Genomic DNA, 18512 nt, shown 5'->3' with positions numbered 1-18512 from the left:
TCAGAAAATGTTGAGAGTTTATGTTTTTACATGCAAATAACCCTAGAAGAAATTAAGAATAACTAGAGAATTTGGAACAATATGAGAATAAAACGAATTTACAAGGTGAATGAAGCGATTGAGAAATGATGTATTTACAGGAGGGATGAGATAAACGAGAAAATATAATAAAGTTCTATTCCATCCATCCCTAAATAATATTTTCTTTTTGTCATTTGGTCGGTCTCAATAAATGATTTGACTTCCATTTCGAGCAAGTTTTTATCTTTTATAAAGTGGATTCCGTTACTAACGATACTTCAATCTCCAAAATACCTATTTTTGGGGACTGAGAAAATATCATCCAATTATAAAAACGAAAAAGGAATTATAAAAAAAATTTCAATCTTTTTTTCTTTTAAAACTAACCCTTGAGAACTAGTGCGTAACACACAATTGACTGAGACGACCGCATGTGTTGAACGCACCCGTGCCATTCACCATATAAATGGCACACGATGACGTGCCTTCTTGGCGTGCGCTACCAAAAACGCTTCACCGCGGCGCATGCCCTCGCCGAGCCGTATGTCTTCTTCACCAGTTGCTGATGCCTCTACGGATGCCAAGCTCCTCTTAGAGTACACAAGTTACCTCCATACATTTCATATACTAGTAGTATAATTATATTTCCCTATTTTTTTATAAGAAATAAATAATATTTTACTCCACCGACACCAGCGTTTGGAGCTGTCTGGCGCGTAACAAAACTAACATCCCCACGAAAACAATGACAAAGCATAAAAAAGAAAATATAGTGAAAATACGAAGTTTTTATATCGCAAAAAAGAGAGGATAGTCAATACCAATTAGGAAATAAGGAAATAGAAAACACATTAAAAAAAAGAAACGATTTAAAAGTGCAGAAGAAAAAAGACAAAAGAAAAGATGGAAAACTACACACAGAATCACACACATTGAGTGTAGAGTATATAAAATGCTGCTGTGTTGAAAATAGGGAAATAAACCATTCTCCCTCTCTCTAAACCCACCAAACCCCCTCTTGATCAATCAAACCACCTCCGTTTCACACAATCAGACACACATCTCAGTTTTTTAGGTGTATAGATACTATATATTCATCGTATGTATACGCGTATTGTTGTATTGCCTTGGTAAATATCTTTATACAGGCAAACTACGTGTATATATTTAGAGAGAGAGAGAGAGGGGGGAGGGGTGTGCGTGTGCGTACATGGAGAGGTATGGTTCGACGCAGGCAATGGAGGGGAGGTCGGTGGATCCGGCGGCGGAATGGACGGGGGCGGGAGGTGAAACCGGGCTGGAAGGCGAGTTACATGTGAATTTCATTTGAATTTCGCTTCAATTTCAGTCAAATTTACCGACTTTAGCTCTGAGCTCGGGTAATGCCGATTGATTCGAGGTTTGATTTTGTTAATGCAGAGCCTATGTGGGGATTGGGCCTCGGCGAGGGGCCCGAATCTTACCCCGAGAGGCCCGATGAGCCCGACTGTATCTATTACTTGAGAACTGGATTCTGTGGCTACGGCAATCGATGCCGGTTCAATCATCCCCGCGACCGTAGTGCGGTAAAAACCCTAATTTTTTTTGCCTTGGAGTTAGATTTTAACATTTTTGATGTTTGAAGTTTGATCATAATGTTAAAGAGGGTAATTTGGTGGGCTTGTTTATTAGTATCAACGAGGATATGCGTTTTCTTATTCCCTTTTTTTGGGGGTGGGTTAGTTTAGTTGCTTGGTGTAATGGAATAGAATATTTTGGAAGAAATTTGATGATCACATCAAATGGACAAGCATGCATTGAGCTGAATTCGTGGTGATAGCACCATGGATAAAAAGTAACTGGACCAAAAACACGCCTTTCTTGTTTTAGTGGAATTTCTTATGGTTCCGATAAAAGTGAAATGCTTTAGGTTGGGGAAAACATATTCATTCTGGATTATTGCAGCAAATTGGTGCATGCGCTCTGAATGGAATCAAGGGATTTTATATCATCTTGATAGCAACTAGGGCCAAGTGGAATCTTCCCGTTTTGAGGGAATATGCAGAATAAATTGTTTATGATGTTTGGTGATAATTTTTACTTTGTTAACATGCATCAAGTAAGTTTCTGTTTTCACATGATTATAGGCAATGGGAGCTCTAAGGGCTATTGGAGGTGAGTACCCGGAACGCCATGGAGAACCCATCTGTCAGGTATACAATTGCATAATATCTTGAATCTGCCCAATGAATCTACACACTTTTTATGCTCAGCACAAAAGATAGTATCTTTTATAGGGGCAAAATGTTCTACCTAAATATTACACAATGTGCATATCTAATTGCTGATGCTATCTTTTACTCAACTGCTTCTTGGCTTCTGGAAAGGCAAGTCTCTGGTGGCTGTCCATTTTGTCTTGTATGTTTTGTGGTCTGCAAAACTTGTTGATTACTGAATACTATGTAAGGTTCTGTTAGGCTGCTCTCAAAACGGATGGAAATCATTTTCTCTGTATCATGTACTAAATCATTGCAGCTTTCTGTATGTTTAGTGATGTTGAGCTCTAGTGTACAGGATCAATTCTTGTTCAACGGACACTAGTGCATTTGCTAGATCTTGCTCCTAAAGTGATTCACTTTTTTCCTAGTTCTCACCGAAATGTTTTTGGTTTACCAATGATCCATGGTGCTGCGGCTGCTTATTGACACGACAGCTACTCTATGCTGAATCTTATACCTACCACTTAATAAAAAAAAGCATGTCAATCTAATTGTCTGTCAGAACTCTCATTGTTATTACCAATTATTGCCAGTTTCTATAATTCATGATTTATAAAGTTTATGCTATCTATTGAGATATGTTTTATGCTATGTAGTACTTCATGCGAACGGGAATGTGTAAATTTGGTGCCTCTTGCAAATATAACCACCCAAAGCACGGAGCTGGATCTTCACCTCCAACCACGCTCAATTTTTACGGTTATCCATTGCGACAGGTCTTTGTTCAATAATTGATTGCTTCCGATGTTTGTTTACACTTTTCAGTGTATTCTTTTTATATTTTTACTTAGATGTTATGCTTGAATCACTCAGTTATCTCTATCTCATAGGGTGTTTTTTTTTCAGGGAGAAAAGGAATGCTCGTATTATATAAAAACAGGGCAATGCAAGTTTGGTGTAACATGTAAATTTCATCACCCACAGCCAGCTGGGATACCGATGCCCGCCCCTGGTGCTGGCCCTGGGCCTTTGGCTGGTCCAGCAGCTATGCCTACTCCTACGCTTTATCCAACTGTGCAGTCTCCTTCAGTTCAATCTTCTCAACAGTATGGGGTCCTTCATGGTAACTGGCCGGTTTCTAGGCCAACCATGCTTCCAGGTTCATATGTTCCTGGAAGTTATGGTCCTATGCTCCTTGCCCCTGGCGTTGTTCCAGTTCCTGGCTGGAATCCATATTCGGTAGGTCATTTGAAGTTTTTCCTTATTTTTTGCAGATTCTTTTGTAGATATGTCATGGTCTTACTAAATTTGTAAATAATATAGGCACAAGTTAGCCCTGGTGCTCTGCAAAGTAGTCAGCCTACCGTTGGTGCAGGCCCAGTTTACGGGATAACACAGTTACCTCCTTCGTCGACTACATACACTGGGGCACATCTTTCTGGTACCTCTTTATTGCGCCCCTCAAGCAGCAGCCAAAAGGAATATGCTTTTCCTGACAGACCTGGTCAACCAGATTGCCAGTATTATTTGAGGACTGGGGATTGTAAATTTGGCGCTACATGTAAATATCATCATCCACCAGAGTGGAGTGCACAACAATCAGTTGTTGTACTTAGCCCTATGGGCTTGCCGATGCGCCCTGTAAGCTTTCAATCCTCTTTGCCTTTTGGAATTTATTATAGTTATATATATACTCTAATAGAATAATGAGATCAGCCATTTGCCTGCAAGGTGTCAAATCTACTATTCATCACACACATGCATACTTCATCTACTATTCACTTGATGTCTCATTTTTGTAATACTGCCTTCTGTTGTGTCCTTGTACATGATCTTTCTCAAAATAGCTTTGTTTTGTTCTTAGGGCGCACCGCTTTGCTCCCACTACGCTCAAAATGGAGTATGCAAATTTGGGCCCTCGTGCAAATTCGATCACCCTATGAGAGCTCTGAGTTACAGTACATCTGCATCTTCTCTGACTGATATGCCAGTAGCTCCTTACCCTGTGGGATCTACTAACGCGACATTGGCCCCATCATCATCTTCCTTGGACTTAAGGCCTGAACTTCTCTCAGGTTTCAGCAAAGATGCCTTCCCAGCAAATTTGTCATCCACGAACAGCTCAAGCGCTTCAATTGGCTCAACCTTCTCTAGAAGTGGGCTGATTCCTGAATTTGGCATTCAGCATTCTGGGCAGAGCACTGCCTCTTCAACTGGTGGTAGTAGCTCTCACCAGGAAGGCGAGGTTAATATCTCAAGTTGAATGAAACTGGATACATCCTATCCCTGTAATACTCTGTTCAAGTAACTTTCATAAAACAGATGGTCCGATTTTGGATAACCACCTGACTGGCCTCCCCTCTAGGTAATTCTTGTCACTGCTCAAATTTGGAGCATGCTGTGCCTATTTGTGCTGTTTTTTTGGGAACTCGTTTCCTGGAGAACACGTGATGCCCCCCATTCTCCACCGTATCCTGCTGTACTCACACCTCTTTGTCATTCCATTATTAGGAAGAACCATACGAATTTGGGATGAATAATAATGTGAGGGTGATCTTGCTCTCCCCCCTTTTTTTGTCCTGGGGCTTTTTGGTGGAAGAATTTGATATTTATCAGATTAATTAAAGGGGCAATTTGTATACTTGCCTTTTTCATGTAAACTCTGTAGTTATGTTTAACACTAGATGCTACTTATATTATCACCTACACAACAAATAAATATTGAAGAAGCTGCTTCTTTTATTCATCTTGTATTTGTTGTTATCTGGTTTTACATATCAAATTGTGCTTTCCATTTTTCCAAATCATAAGAAACAAAATGCTAGTGGATTTCTTGATCATTTCCTAGCACAAACTTTTGTCAGCTCTCGTGCAATTTCACCAAATGCTTCATCTCCCTCCATTTTCACCTCCTCACTCATTTCTCTCGCTCTACTCCTCAACCTCTCCTTACCCTCCTCCACAAGCACCTCCTTCACAGCCTCCGCCACTCCGTTCCCATCGAGCCCCCCTTCCTCGTCCCTCGCCACCTCCACGCCTACGCCAGCCTCCACCACGAGCCTAGCGTTAATCGGCTGATCGAGCTTCAGAGGCATGGCCACCACCGGCACCCCAAAATACAAACTCTCCGTGATTGAGCTCCATCCACAGTGGCTCATGAATCCGCCCACAGCCGGATGCGCCAGAATTGCCGCCTGTGGAGCCCACCCCCGGACCACCAGCCCTCTCTGCTTAGCCCTTTCGAGGAAGCCTTCAGGTACTGCATCTTCTAAGGAGACCTCACTCCCAGCAGGCTCCCTAGCAACCCATATGAAGTTGACACCACTTATCTCCAAACCTATTGCTATCTCCCTCATTTGCTCCCTTGACAGATAATTCTCACTCCCAAATGATATGTAAAGAGTTGAGCCATCCTCTCTTTCACCAAGCCACTCCATGATCTCTGAGCCACCAGTTTCTTGATTGTCAGCGAATGTGATCAGTGGACCAGTTGTCACAATCTTTCTCCCACAGTTGGTGGAGAGATAATCTACATACTTCCCCTCTAAAGCGCGGCATGTTTTCATCAAGACGATGTCGTTTGATAGGTCGAAGACCCCAAAGACAAAGCCTTCCCCTGCATCTGCTATTTGAATGGTTTTACCAGCATCTCCCATTCTCTTCTTCTCATAATCTCTAAGACTTATTGCCTGGTGAGGGAAACAGTCCCAATTCTTGTGTGTGTAGGAGTGATGGGCTAATGCGAACGTCGTGGCGCCTGACGTGGCAAAGTAGACTGGGGGGACGCCCTGTGAAGCGGCGGCCTTGGCTGCCCATGGCTGCATGACGTCGAAGATGAGCAAGTCGGGTTTGAGGTTGGCGATGATGTCGGAGAAGGCCGGGGCTGACATCTGGAAGGCCTTGAAGAGGGTGGGCATGAGGTGGGGTGGGATGTTCTTGGTAGTGTGGTAGTGTGGAGGGAGGTCAGGGATGGATGGGAGAGGGAGTTCGACTAGCTCGATCGGGATATCATCGTCGTTGTTGAGACTGTTTTTTACGGAGTCGAGGTTGATGGCCGTGGAGCAGAAGTAGACACGGAGGTGTTTCTTGGCTAGGCCCTTTGCTAGTTCAAGAAAGGGGAAAACATGGCCATGAGCCAACCATGGGAACATCAATACTCTCAATCTCAAATCACTTTGCTTTGCATCCATTGCTAGCTTCAACTCTCTCTAGCTATAGACAATGAACGAAGAGATCTTGGCGGAGTAGTATTGGTTGTGACAAATAGATCACCCTCCACTAATCATATTAATACTAATAAAGAAACAATTGCTAAGTCATGCCAAATTTTATATTTGTAGACACACAGTCAATAAAATACTAGTAAAATTACATAGAAAAAAGGGATGAAGCTTGTCTTACTTTCTTGTATGTTTTAAGCGGCAGCACCACCACAAAAGTTTGTGCACAACAGTCTAAAATTAGTGAGAAATTAATTGTTGATTAAAAAATTATATAAGAATCGTAGTCAATAAACGATCATGTTGAGTTATTGCTCCTCATGTGGAAGGACCCACATGCTCACAATTTTGACCACAAATTCGGTGAATAATTGTTGCAAATTTGCAATACAATAATAGTTGGAAGTCGATGTCTTCTAGACTGCCGTCGCGTGGTCTATTACAATTTGAGTATTACTTTCTTTATAGTTTCACATTACAGCAGCAATTTGAGGAGTACTCCTAGTATTTTGTTTTGGCCCATTTTTTCAATTTGTCAGCTTAGAAGTAAATACTACTAGTATCTAATTTTGGTTTTAATGTGCAAATGTTCTTAAATTTGTCACTTTTTATTAACTTAATGTAGATTTCCATATTTAGTGTGTGGGCGTGGCGTGAATCTAAAAATAGATGTCCACATTTGAGAATTCTAGTAGTCTCCAAAAATAGATCATGTCAACATTAAGATTCAAAACTCAAGTTTTTCGCTCATACATTCCACCATCTAAACTAGACGAGCAAAATTTCTTTTTATTTTTTTTATTTCATACAAATCTTTGGACGTAAAAATAATAAACTATATTTGTAATTCTAAACTTTTTAATTATTCATTCCACCAATTAAATATTATAACGATAAAATTAATAATGAAAACATTTTTCTTGAAATTAATACTATGATTCAAATCGCCCCATGTGCATACATATATATGGTCTATGGAGCCATGAAGATGTGTCATGTGTGTAACTAAAGTATACTACTACTAATACCACTCCCTTATGACGACTTTTTCTTAGTCAATCAAAATAAAGATAATTCACGTAATACATACAAAAATTTAAAACACTTTTATTTCTAATAAAGTACTAGTTGTGTTATTCAAGAAATGAGTCATTTTTGTTGGTGAAATTAGCCAATAGGCCGGCAATAAAATTGGTCATTTCTTGGTATAACAAATTTTAGTCAACTCCTCCACCAATTGATCAATGGCTCCATCCTCCTCCATCTTCATCTTCTCCCCCAACTCCCTGGCCCTCCTCCTCATCCCTTCTCCCCCCTCCACCACCACCCCCTTCACCGCCCTCGCCACCGCCTCCCCATCAAACCCCCCATCCCCATCCCTCTCCACCTCCACCCCAGCCCCGGCCCCCACCACCAGCCTCGCATTCATCGGCTGATCAATCTTCAGCGGCACCGCCACCACCGGAACCCCGAAACACAAGCTCTCCGTGACCGAGCTCCACCCGCAGTGGCTCATGAACCCCCCCACGCTCCCATGCGCCAAGATCGCCGCCTGCGGGGCCCACCTCTCCACCACCATCCCCCTCCCCCCCCACCCTCTCCGCAAAACCCTCCGGCACCCCCGCCGCCCCCTCGCCGCCGTGCCGCCTCGCAACCCAAATGAAGCTCACACCAACCATCTCCAACCCTCTGGCTATCTCCGCCATCTCCTTCTCGTTCAAGAAATTCTCACTCCCAAAAGAGATATACAGAGTCGAACCCCTCTCTCTCTTGCTCAGCCACTCCATTATCTCTCCATCGCCGCCGCCGTCGCCGCCGCCGTGAGCAATCAAAGGGCCAGTGGGGATGAGCTTTCTTCCACCCAACGTAGAGAGATAATCCATGTACTTCCCTTCAATCCCTCTGCTGCTCTTGATCAACACAACGTCGCAAGAAAGCTCAAAAACCCCAAACAAAAACCCTTGGTCGCCATTTTCAACTTTGACAAATTTCTTGCTAGCATACAGACCCTTCTTCTCATGCTCCCTCAAGCTCAGTTGTTGAAATGGGAAATCATCAAAGCTGCCGTGGGAGTGCCAGTGGTGCATGAAGGAGCCGGCGGCCGCGCCGCCGGTGAAGAAAAAGACGGCGGGGATCCCTTCCGCGGCGGCGATTTTGGCCGACCACGGCTGGAAAAGGTCGTAAATGAGCAAATCTGGGCTCAAATCCGACAGCAAAGTGGAGAAGCTTGCGGTGGAGTTTTGTAAGGCTTGCATCAGGAGGGGGTGGAGATGGGGTGGCATGTTTTTGGTGGTGTGGAATTTAGGAGGGAGTTGAGGGAGAGATGGGAGATGGAGCTCCACTAGCTCGATTCCGACATTGCTGTTGTTGTAAGAGGAATCTTTGTTGAGGGTTTGTTTGATGAAGTCGAGGTTGATTGAAGTGGAACAGAAGTATATTTGGAAGTTTCTGGAAGAAAGCTTCTTGGCTAGTTCCAGAAAGGGGGAGATGTGGCCATGAGCTAGGAATGGAAACATTAATATTTTCAGAGTTTTCGAATCCATTTTTTTGTTTTTGGGGTGAATTTAGGGTATTTTTTTGCTGATTGGAGATTTGGTGTGGCTGTATCTTTTGCAGAGATTGATGTTTTATATAAAGGGGATGGTGATGGCCGATGAGATGCAGTCAAGTTTGGAGGATGGGAAAGAATACTACTACCATTTTACTAATATTCAAAGATTTTGCCTCGTTAGGTGTCAAATTGTTGTTTGATTGTTGGTCAAAAACTCAAATTAATTCATGTTTGTGCATCGACATATCTAGACGACTAGAAGATCATAATTCATTGAAAAAAAATAAAATTAAAACCGATCTCTAAACCAATTAAAAAGGCATACCCTTCTCCTTCGACAAAAAATGTTAAAATAAATCATTAATCGAGTGTCGATATATATTTGTTAAGTGATAAATAATTTTTTTTTAAACGAAGTGCATCATTTTTGTGAAAAATTTAATATTTTTATTTTAACTTATATTCTCCATCCCAAGCTAGTTAAAGCATTTCTTTTGGACACAAGATTTAAGAAATTGATTTATAACGATGGCTCATAGTGGTGTAGTTATAAATAAATAAATGTATATAAGTTATAAGTTGAAGACAATTTTTCATAAATAAAAGTGTGAATATAAATGAAAAATACACATATTTTTATTTAATAGAATTCAATTTTACAAATACATCAGAGTATTTCTAGTAGTTACTAAAGGAATCATACTTTTTAAGTGAGACCAATTAATAATGATATCATTTATCAATTAAAAATACATCCACTTGTACTAACTAGGAGTAACATCATTTAAAGAGAGAACATCTTTTTTGGTCCATGAACTTTGCCAAAGTATCATTTTAGGTCCGTGAACTTTGAAAATATCATTTTAGGTCCGTGAACTTTGAGTTAGTATCATTTGAGGTACTTTTTACTATTTCCAAGTTTTTTGGACGAAAATACCCTCGATATCTTAAAGTATATATATTTTAAATAAATTTATCATATATTTTTTTATAAATATCTTTATAATATATTTTTGACAAATTTTCTAAATATAATTTGACCTTAAATATTATCACTTAATTTTGTGACATGCAAGTAAAATTACTTCTTCAATTTTTTATATTAATTTTTTTTAAAATTGAATAAAGAACTTTTCTTTAATAATAAAAAATTGAATAAAAATCTTTTCTTGCATGGCACAAAATTAAATGATAATATTGAAGGTCAAATTATATTTAGAAAATTTGTCAAAAATATATTGTAAAGATATTTATAAAAAGATCTTTATTCAATTTTTTATTATTAAAGAAAAGTTCTTTATTCAACTTAAAAAAAATTAATATAAAAAATTGAAGAAGCAAGTTTACTTGCATGTCACAAAATTAAGTGATAATATTTAAGGTCAAATTATATTTAGAAAATTTGTCAAAAATATATTGTAAAGATATTTATAAAAAAATATGAGTATATGATAAATTTATTAAAAATATATACACTTTAAGGTATTGAGGGTATTTTCGTCAAAAAAAACTTGGAAATAGTAAAAAGTACCTCAAATGATACTAACTCAAAGTTCACGGACCTAAAATAATACTTTGACAAAGTTCGTGGACCAAAAAAGATGTTTCCTCTAATTTAAATACATCCACTTGTACTTACTAGGAGTAACATAATTTTCTCAAAACATCCTATCCATAGTAACCAGTTAGTAACGAACTAACGATATATGTTGACTTATAGATTTGAAAAGTACCATTTGATTCAAGTAGATTTTATAAATTTTGTACTAGTTAGGAGTAGCCAGTAAGGTAAGAGTATTAGTTTAGTACATTAGTGTACACAAAGTCAATTAAAAAATCGAAGCTTCCATGAGGAGCAAGTTAATACTACTATGATTTAGGAGAGAGAATCACAAATAGCTATATAAGCATATTTTTTTAACTGGGAAGAAAAATAATAAATTAGATATCTGAATATCTCTAAAAAATATTTACAGCTTGAATATTTTTAAAATAATAATCACAATTAAACTATGATAGGACACGTTGATATACAAAGTAGAAGCTTGTTGGAAAAAATACACTAGTAGTACTACACTATTTTCAAATCAAAGTAACCTAATTAAGACATAATTATCCTTACCGTGTTGCAATTTAAAACTTAGCCGAATTCTTCTCTTTGTAACTTTGCTATTTTCAAACTTCTTCTATTAAGCACTAACTTTACAGGATTTTGGACTTATTTAAAGAATAAGAAGCTCGATATAGGCTTGGAATATTGTAAATGGTTATCTAGATATCTAAGTCAACTATTTTCACAATAGTAAGAGAGCTTGGTGATAATAATAATAATAATAATAAAGATCGAAAAAATGTACATTCTCGAAGCACTTAGCGTATAAAATACCTCAAAAATCAAATCAATTATCCGAAATTAAATCTTAATAACGTCTTTCACTGCTATGTCGAATCAATTACGTGTTAACACTTGACAATTTGGAGAACAGAATATTTGTAAATTTATACCAGCAAATATAATTACTTAACCACACACGAAACAAAGAATAAAGTGATCAGGTAATTAATCAACAAAACTTAGAAGATTAAAGAATAAAACATTTATTAGTACGGAGGCGGTTCTCACTTTCTCAGAAATCAGCATTTGCAAATATATTATTTTTCTAAATTTAAAAGTACAAAAATATCTTCTTTGTATAATAAACAATAAAAATTAGTAAATAAATCCATCTGCTTTGATTTGTTTGTATTAGTTTAAAATATTGTTAATATTCTGTCAAAAATCTTGTGCTAGATTATGGAATTATCTGATTATTTTCTGACGAGATAGCATGGAATCAGAATCAGTATCAAACTTTCGGCCTTTCTTAATTAACAGGAGAAAGAATATTGGTAATACTAATCTTGTTTATTTATTTATGTTCATTGCATAGTCTCTATTTTATTTATTCTTACTACTTTAATTCATAAGGATAAGTGAGTAATTTAAGTAGTAGTATTCTTTTGTAGAATCAAATAATTATTCAGAGTTAGGATAAAAATACCTATAGTAATTCTTTTATATATAATCCTTGGGTGACAATAATTGATCTCACACACATATATCATTGAAAAAACAGTTTATTCTGATAATTCTCAAAGCAATCCAACTTTTTAAGCACAACAAGAGTCGTTTTGAATCAAATAAGAGTTAGAATGTTACTTATTTAGAGCATGACAGCATCTATTCTTGATATCAAGGAATTTTGACAGTTACCAAAATGCCTAATTTGTGCATTAAACAATTCAACACACTCAAAATCTCCAGCCTCTATATATACACCACCAATGCTAGCACCAAAAACCATCATCACCAAACAAACAATCTCACCATCTCAACAGCATTAGTTTTTGTTGCACCTTTTTTGATCAAGAAATGGAGACAAATGTGCATAAACTTGCTGCACAGAATGCTGTGGTGATCTTCAGCAAGAGCACTTGCTGCATGTGCCACGCCATCAAACGCCTCTTCTACGAGCAAGGGGTGAGTCCAACGGTATACGAGCTAGACGAGCAGAGGCATGGGAGGGAGATGGAGCAGGCCCTCAAGAGGCTGGGCTGCACTCCATCTGTCCCAGCAGTTTTTATTGGGGGCAAGTTTGTTGGATCAGCTCACGACGTGCTTACTCTTCAGCTCGATGGATCACTCAAGAAGATGCTCAAAGCTGCAGGAGCTCTCTGGCTGTGATCTTCGTCGTGTATAATCAAAGAAAGCAACATTGTTGGATCAAACAAGGCCAACTGTGTGAAACTGTACCTATTGCTCTAGTTTTTTTTCCCTTTTCAAAACATGATAGAGCTCAGTTTTATTCATGAGCTTGGTGTAATGTAGCTTCACTTGACTCATCACTCTTTTGTAACTTTTTACCTAAATGGGAATGGTGTCATTGTGAACTTTTCTGTGTTATATCTTACCTTGTGATCCTTATTATAGTAAGTGCAACGCGTGGAATCAAATGAAGCACAACTAAAAACTCATATCTAGTGCGGATTTGAGGCCTGTTGTGAGCTTATAAGCATTGACATTCTTGCAACAATCAGCTGATTAATAGCCATGTTATGTGGATTTTCCATGTGATTAAGTAAAATTAAAACTATGACTATGTTTTTACAAGTTTTTTTCTTTTCTTTTGGGAATTGAGATATGGATTCATTCTAGGACAGCAATCAACTTCTACAGCAGCAGAGAGTTCTGTTTGCTAGTCTTTTTCATTGTCTTAACACAAAATATGTATAAAAGTTGAATTGAACTGATCTTCATCCTCAAAGTATCGGTATTAAATGAAACGCGTCTGAAAATTCAAGTCTGGTGCAGATTTGGGGCATTCAATGAGCTTATCAGTATCTAGCTTCTTGTTTCCCTAGTTTTTTTAACATAAACTATTAATTAATGGCCATGGAGGATGATTTTGAGATTAAGTAAACTAGAACTAGAATCATGTTGTTCAGGAGGTATTTCTTGATTCAGAAATGGATTAGGATTAGGACAGCAATGGAGTTTTAGTTCTCTTTATAAGTCACTTTCATTAATGTGTCAATCACATATATATTTGAATATTGCAAGGAATACATAATGAATTACACTGAGCAGCACAAGTGGCAGAATATGTAATGAAAAGGAATACTTTTTGGGAGATTTCATGTCATCACTAGAGCCAGTGGTTTCTGCTGATGAGCATGAATTTCTTTTTTAACTGTTTTTTCACCCCCTTTCAAAACATGAAGAGGAAGATTGAATGAACTCAGGCCTTGCTCCATCATCTCCTTCCCTCATGTGGTGATGACGATAGTCGAGGCCAGATTCAAGTGGGTAGCATGTTGAGTTAGGATAGTATTCTCCACATTTGATTGTACTTTGATGCCATATCACATCATACAGACAATTCTGTTTTTTTTGTGTGTGAGAGAGAGTTTCTGATATGATTAACAGCAGCAGCAAATTCTACATTTTGGAAAAGCTGAGGATTCTGTCTGTGTTATGGGCTTATCCAAACCTACTTTTGCAACACTTATAATGTGGTCCAAACATTCCTCATTTCTTCATTTCACAATCTTGCAGACAACACAGCACTTGTAAGATGTTCTATCCAATCCTCACCAGTGTTGTAAAAGCACGTTCATCGCGCCTCACCATCTGCTGATGCAAGAAACATATATATGTCGACATTCTCTGCACATATCAGATTCCCTCCTATCTACCAGAGTTGACATTCTCGCGATTGCAGCATCTAGGCTCACTGCCTATCCACACGAAAAGGTGATGCAAAGTCGAGCTGCTCGTATCAATAAGCATGGCTGTGAATCTGCTTTAAGTATAGTCCGAATTCTTTGTTATCTGTGTAGTTTTAGGCCTAAAGAGATTCCAAAGAACATAATTAAAATCAAAATTTGCAATTTAACCACAGATGTCATTTCAGACCATTAGCATCTATCCAAATATCTTCAAGAATTTACATCTTTTGCAAGAATTAAACAATCAATTCCATCTCCCTCTATAAATACAAAGCCTACCAACAACGAGAAAAACAGCAACAAAAAACACTTGCATTTTCACATCAAGAAACAACAACACTTGCATTTTCATCATGGATAGAGTGGCTAAGATATCTTCACAGAGGGCGGTGGTGATATTCAGCAAGAGCACGTGCTGTATGTGCCACGCAATCAAGAGACTATTCTACGAGCAAGGCGTGAGCCCTCTGATCCACGAGCTCGATGAGGACCCAAGAGGGAAGGAATTGGAGTCGGCTCTGATGAAGCTAGGCTGCAGCCCTGCTGCACCTGCAGTGTTCGTTGGGGGGAAGCTCGTTGGCTCAGCAAACACGGTGATGACTCTGCAGCTCAACGGCTCACTCAAGATGATGCTCAAAGATGCAGGGGCCTTATGGCTATAGAAATCACTCAAATACATCAACATGAAAAGGCTGTGATTTTTATAAGATCAAATCCAGCTCTGCTCATCTTGTCTAGTTCCTTTTCTTTTTTAGTTAGAACTATCTCAAGGGTGTATATATACTTTCTCTGATCTAAATAGACCAGTTTGAAGCTCATAAACTGCTACTACAATCTACAATTACTTAACTATATCAGAAAATTTCATTCAACTATATTCAAGCTTGCAAGCAAAAGGTGGAAACATGGTTACAAAGGAAGTGAGTGTGAGTGTGGTGGATACATTTTTTGATCAAACACAAAAAACCAGTCTGAGATGATACTAATATATATTGTAAATACACAAGAGGGGTTGTAGAAGAAGTACTAAAAATTGAAACTTTTTTTTCGAGACATTTTTAAATTACATAGCTCAAAAATCAAAGTCAATAATCAAAATTAAATCTTAATAACTTTTTACATTGCTAGTGGAATCAATTACTGCGTGTTAACACTTGACAATTTGGAGGATAGAATATTTGTAATTTTTTATCTGGAAATATAAGTAATTAACTATTTGCATGTGTAGAAGAAACAACGAATAAAGTTAGATAATTAATCACCAACTTAGAAGATTATAATTATTATTATTACGGATGCGGTTCTCATTTTCTCAGTAATCAGCATCTGCCAATAAATTTATTTTTATAATTTGAAAAGATAAAAAATGCTACTTAGTATCTATATAAAGTAAACATTAAAAATATAAATTCCACTGCTTTAGTTTTTTTGTATTAGTTTATTATATTGTTAATAATTAATATTCTGTCAAAAATCTTGGGCTAGATTATGGAATTTTCTAATTATTTTCTGACGAGATAGCATGGAATTAGAATGAGGATCAAACTTTCGGCCCTTCTTAACAGGAAAAAGAATATTGTTAATCCTAATATTGTTTATTTGTTTATGTTAATTGAATCATTGCATATTGTCGATCTACTACTACTATTTATTCTTACTACTTTAATTATAAGGATAAGTGAGTAAATTAAATAATTAATGTTTATTTATATTCATATTGTATCAAATAATTCTTCAGAGTTATGATAATAAAAATCTAGTTTTTGATAAATTAATAAAATACCAATGCTTACGAATTTCAACATTCAGGAACCATGACTCAAATTTATGTATCTTCTTTGCTGAGTAACAAGTAAATAACTTTAAATCTGTAGATTATTTATCAACCAAACATATCTAATCCTTGCGTGACAATTATTGATCTCACACACAAATATCATTGAAAAAAAAAGATTATTCCGATGATCTCAAAGCAATCCAACTTTAAGCACAACAAGAGTCGATTTGGATGAAATAATATTTAGAATGTTACTTATTTATAGTATGACAGCATATATTCTTGATATCAAGGAATTTTGACTTTTCAAAATCCAATTTTTTGCACTAAACAATTCAACACACCAAAAACTCCAACCTCTATATATACACCACCAATGCTAGCACAAAAATTCATCATCACCAAACAAACAAACAATCTCACTATCATCAAGAAATATTGTCAAAATTTTGGACAATACAAGTAGTTTAAATTCAACACATCAATTTTGGTTGCTCCTTTTTTTTTATTATCAAGAAATGGAGACAAATGTGCTAAAACTTGCTGCACAGAATGCTGTGGTGATCTTCAGCAAGAGCACTTGCTGCATGTGCCACGCCATCAAACGCCTCTTTTACGAGCAAGGTGTGAATCCAACGGTGTACGAGCTAGACGAGCAGAGGCATGGGAGGGAGATGGAGCAGGCCCTCAAGAGGCTAGGCTGCACTCCATCCGTTCCAGCAGTTTTTGTAGGTGGAAAGTTCATTGGAACAGCTCACGACGTGCTCACTCTTCAGCTCGATGGATCACTCAAGAAGATGCTCAAAGCTGCTGGAGCTCTCTGGCTTTGATCTTCGTCGTGTATAATCAAAGAAAGCAACACATTGTTGGATCAAACAAGGCCAACTTTGTGAAAACTATACTTATTGCTCTAGTTTTTTTTTTCCTTTTCAAAACATGAGTTTGAATGGTGAAGCATAGAGCTCAGTTTTATTCATGAGCTTGATGTAATGTAGCTTCATTTAACTCATCACTCTTTTGTAACTTTCTACTTCAATGGGAACTTTACCTTGTAGTACTATATAGTAAGTGCAACATGTGGAATCAAATGAAGCACGTCTCAAAACTCATGTCTAGTGTCTACTTACGAGATTATCAGTATCGCCATTCTTGAAATAATAAGCTAATTAATAACCATATTTTTGTGGATTTGCCATGTGATTAAGAAATGGAATCATTCTAGGACAGCAATCAACCTTTCGCAGCAGCAGAGAGTTCTGTTTACTAGTCATGTTTTCATTGTCTTAATCACAAATATATGTATCATAGTTGAATTGAACTGATCTTCACCCTCAAGAGTATTGGTATCTAATGAACGCATATGAAAGTTCAAGTCTACTGCAGATTTGAGGCATTCAATGAGCTTATCAGTATCAAGATCCTTGTTTCCTTAAAAAATTCTTAACATAAACTACTAAATAATGGACATGTTTTGTGGATTATTATGAGATTAAGTGAAACTAAAACTAGAATTATGTTGTTCAGGAGGTATTTCTTGATTAAGACATGGATTAGGATTAGGACAGCAATGGATTTAGTTACTTTCACTAATGAGTCACCCACAAATATATTTGAATATTGGGAGGATTCTCTGCTATAAAATGAATTACATGAGCAACACAAGTGGCAGAATATTTGATGAAAAGGAATATGTTTTTTAGGAGATTTCATGTCATCACAGGAGCCAGTGGTTTCTGCTGATAAGCATGAATTTTTTTTAACTGTTATTTCGTCCCGCTTCAAAACCTGAAGAGGAAGATTGAATGAATTCAGAAGTCAAGAACAGATTCCATTCAGGCCTTGCTCCATCATCTCCTTCCTCATGCGGGGATGATGATAGCCGAGGCCAGATTCAAGTGGGTAGCATGTGTAGTTAGGACAGTATTCTCCACATTCGATTCTACTTTGATGTCATCTCACGCCAAACAGATAATTCTTTTACAAGTTTGTGTGTGTGTGTGTGTGTGAGTTTCTGATATGATTAAGAGCAGCAGCAAATTCCACAGTTTGCAAAAGTTGAGGATTCTGTTATGGGCTTATCCAAATCTACTTTTGTAACACACATAATGTGGTCCAAACATTCCTCATTTCTTCCTTCCAAAATCTTGCAGACAGCACATAGAATGTTCTATCCACTCACCACCCTGTTGTAAAAGCATGTTCGTCGCCCCTCGCCATCAGCTGATGCAAGAAATCTGTCCACATCCTCTGCTCATATCAGATTCCCTCCTATCTACCAGAGTTGACATTCTCGCTATTGCAGCATCTAGGTGCGCTGCCTATCCACAATAAAAGAGGATGCAAAGTCGGCCTGCTCGTATTTCTCAAGAAACATTGCTGTGAATCTGCTTTAGGTAAAGTCAGAATTCTTGGTTATCTGCATAGTTTTAGGCCTCAAGAGATTCCAATAATATAATGAAACCACAGATGTCATTTCA

The 18512-nt window shown here is 37.6% G+C and overlaps 5 protein-coding genes and 1 pseudogene across 5 annotated transcripts; 4 read left to right on the top strand and 2 right to left on the bottom strand.

The window, feature by feature from the left end:
* Nucleotides 1-992: 992 nt before the first annotated feature.
* Nucleotides 993-4965, top strand: LOC121772619 (zinc finger CCCH domain-containing protein 32-like). Its single transcript, XM_042169796.1, has 7 exons — nucleotides 993-1325; nucleotides 1441-1586; nucleotides 2148-2213; nucleotides 2876-2995; nucleotides 3126-3458; nucleotides 3543-3860; nucleotides 4084-4965. Exons 1-7 carry the CDS (start codon nucleotides 1232-1234, stop codon nucleotides 4480-4482), a joined length of 1476 nt encoding a protein of 491 aa, XP_042025730.1. The 5' UTR covers nucleotides 993-1231; the 3' UTR covers nucleotides 4483-4965.
* An 83-nt stretch (nucleotides 4966-5048) lies between these two features.
* LOC121772620 (UDP-glucosyltransferase 29-like) lies at nucleotides 5049-6453 on the bottom strand. Its single transcript, XM_042169797.1, has one exon. It carries the CDS (start codon nucleotides 6407-6409, stop codon nucleotides 5057-5059), a length of 1353 nt encoding a protein of 450 aa, XP_042025731.1. The 5' UTR covers nucleotides 6410-6453; the 3' UTR covers nucleotides 5049-5056.
* A 1037-nt stretch (nucleotides 6454-7490) lies between these two features.
* Nucleotides 7491-9157, bottom strand: LOC121771086 (annotated as a pseudogene).
* A 3134-nt stretch (nucleotides 9158-12291) lies between these two features.
* LOC121770923 (monothiol glutaredoxin-S10-like) lies at nucleotides 12292-12920 on the top strand. Its single transcript, XM_042167697.1, has one exon. The coding sequence runs from the start codon at nucleotides 12403-12405 to the stop codon at nucleotides 12712-12714; it is 312 nt and encodes a 103-aa protein (XP_042023631.1). The 5' UTR covers nucleotides 12292-12402; the 3' UTR covers nucleotides 12715-12920.
* Nucleotides 12921-14527: 1607 nt separating this feature from the next.
* On the top strand, nucleotides 14528-15086 carry LOC121770920 (monothiol glutaredoxin-S10-like). Its single transcript, XM_042167696.1, has one exon. The coding sequence runs from the start codon at nucleotides 14612-14614 to the stop codon at nucleotides 14918-14920; it is 309 nt and encodes a 102-aa protein (XP_042023630.1). The 5' UTR covers nucleotides 14528-14611; the 3' UTR covers nucleotides 14921-15086.
* Nucleotides 15087-16448: 1362 nt separating this feature from the next.
* LOC121770963 (monothiol glutaredoxin-S10-like) lies at nucleotides 16449-17095 on the top strand. Its single transcript, XM_042167751.1, has one exon. It carries the CDS (start codon nucleotides 16554-16556, stop codon nucleotides 16863-16865), a length of 312 nt encoding a protein of 103 aa, XP_042023685.1. The 5' UTR covers nucleotides 16449-16553; the 3' UTR covers nucleotides 16866-17095.
* Nucleotides 17096-18512: the final 1417 nt, after the last annotated feature.

The sequence above is a fragment of the Salvia splendens genome, chromosome 16 (assembly GCF_004379255.2).
Source record: "Salvia splendens isolate huo1 chromosome 16, SspV2, whole genome shotgun sequence".
NCBI lineage: Eukaryota > Viridiplantae > Streptophyta > Magnoliopsida > Lamiales > Lamiaceae > Salvia > Salvia splendens.
This window is presented reverse-complemented; position numbering and strand designations above follow the sequence as displayed.

What these genes read in the sequence shown, in the direction of transcription:
- LOC121772619 (XM_042169796.1), top strand. Translation starts at nt 1,232, where the DNA reads ATGGAGAGGTATGGTTCGACGCAGGCAATGGAGGGGAGGTCGGTGGAT. An exon ending in ATCCCCGCGACCGTAGTGCG is followed by an intron (nt 1,587 to 2,147) that starts GTAAAAACCCTA and finishes ACATGATTATAG; the next exon opens with GCAATGGGAGCTCTAAGGGC. An exon ending in TGGGCTTGCCGATGCGCCCT is followed by an intron (nt 3,861 to 4,083) that starts GTAAGCTTTCAA and finishes TTTTGTTCTTAG; the next exon opens with GGCGCACCGCTTTGCTCCCA.
- LOC121772620 (XM_042169797.1), bottom strand. Translation starts at nt 6,409, where the DNA reads ATGGATGCAAAGCAAAGTGATTTGAGATTGAGAGTATTGATGTTCCCA.
- LOC121770923 (XM_042167697.1), top strand. Translation starts at nt 12,403, where the DNA reads ATGGAGACAAATGTGCATAAACTTGCTGCACAGAATGCTGTGGTGATC.
- LOC121770920 (XM_042167696.1), top strand. Translation starts at nt 14,612, where the DNA reads ATGGATAGAGTGGCTAAGATATCTTCACAGAGGGCGGTGGTGATATTC.
- LOC121770963 (XM_042167751.1), top strand. Translation starts at nt 16,554, where the DNA reads ATGGAGACAAATGTGCTAAAACTTGCTGCACAGAATGCTGTGGTGATC.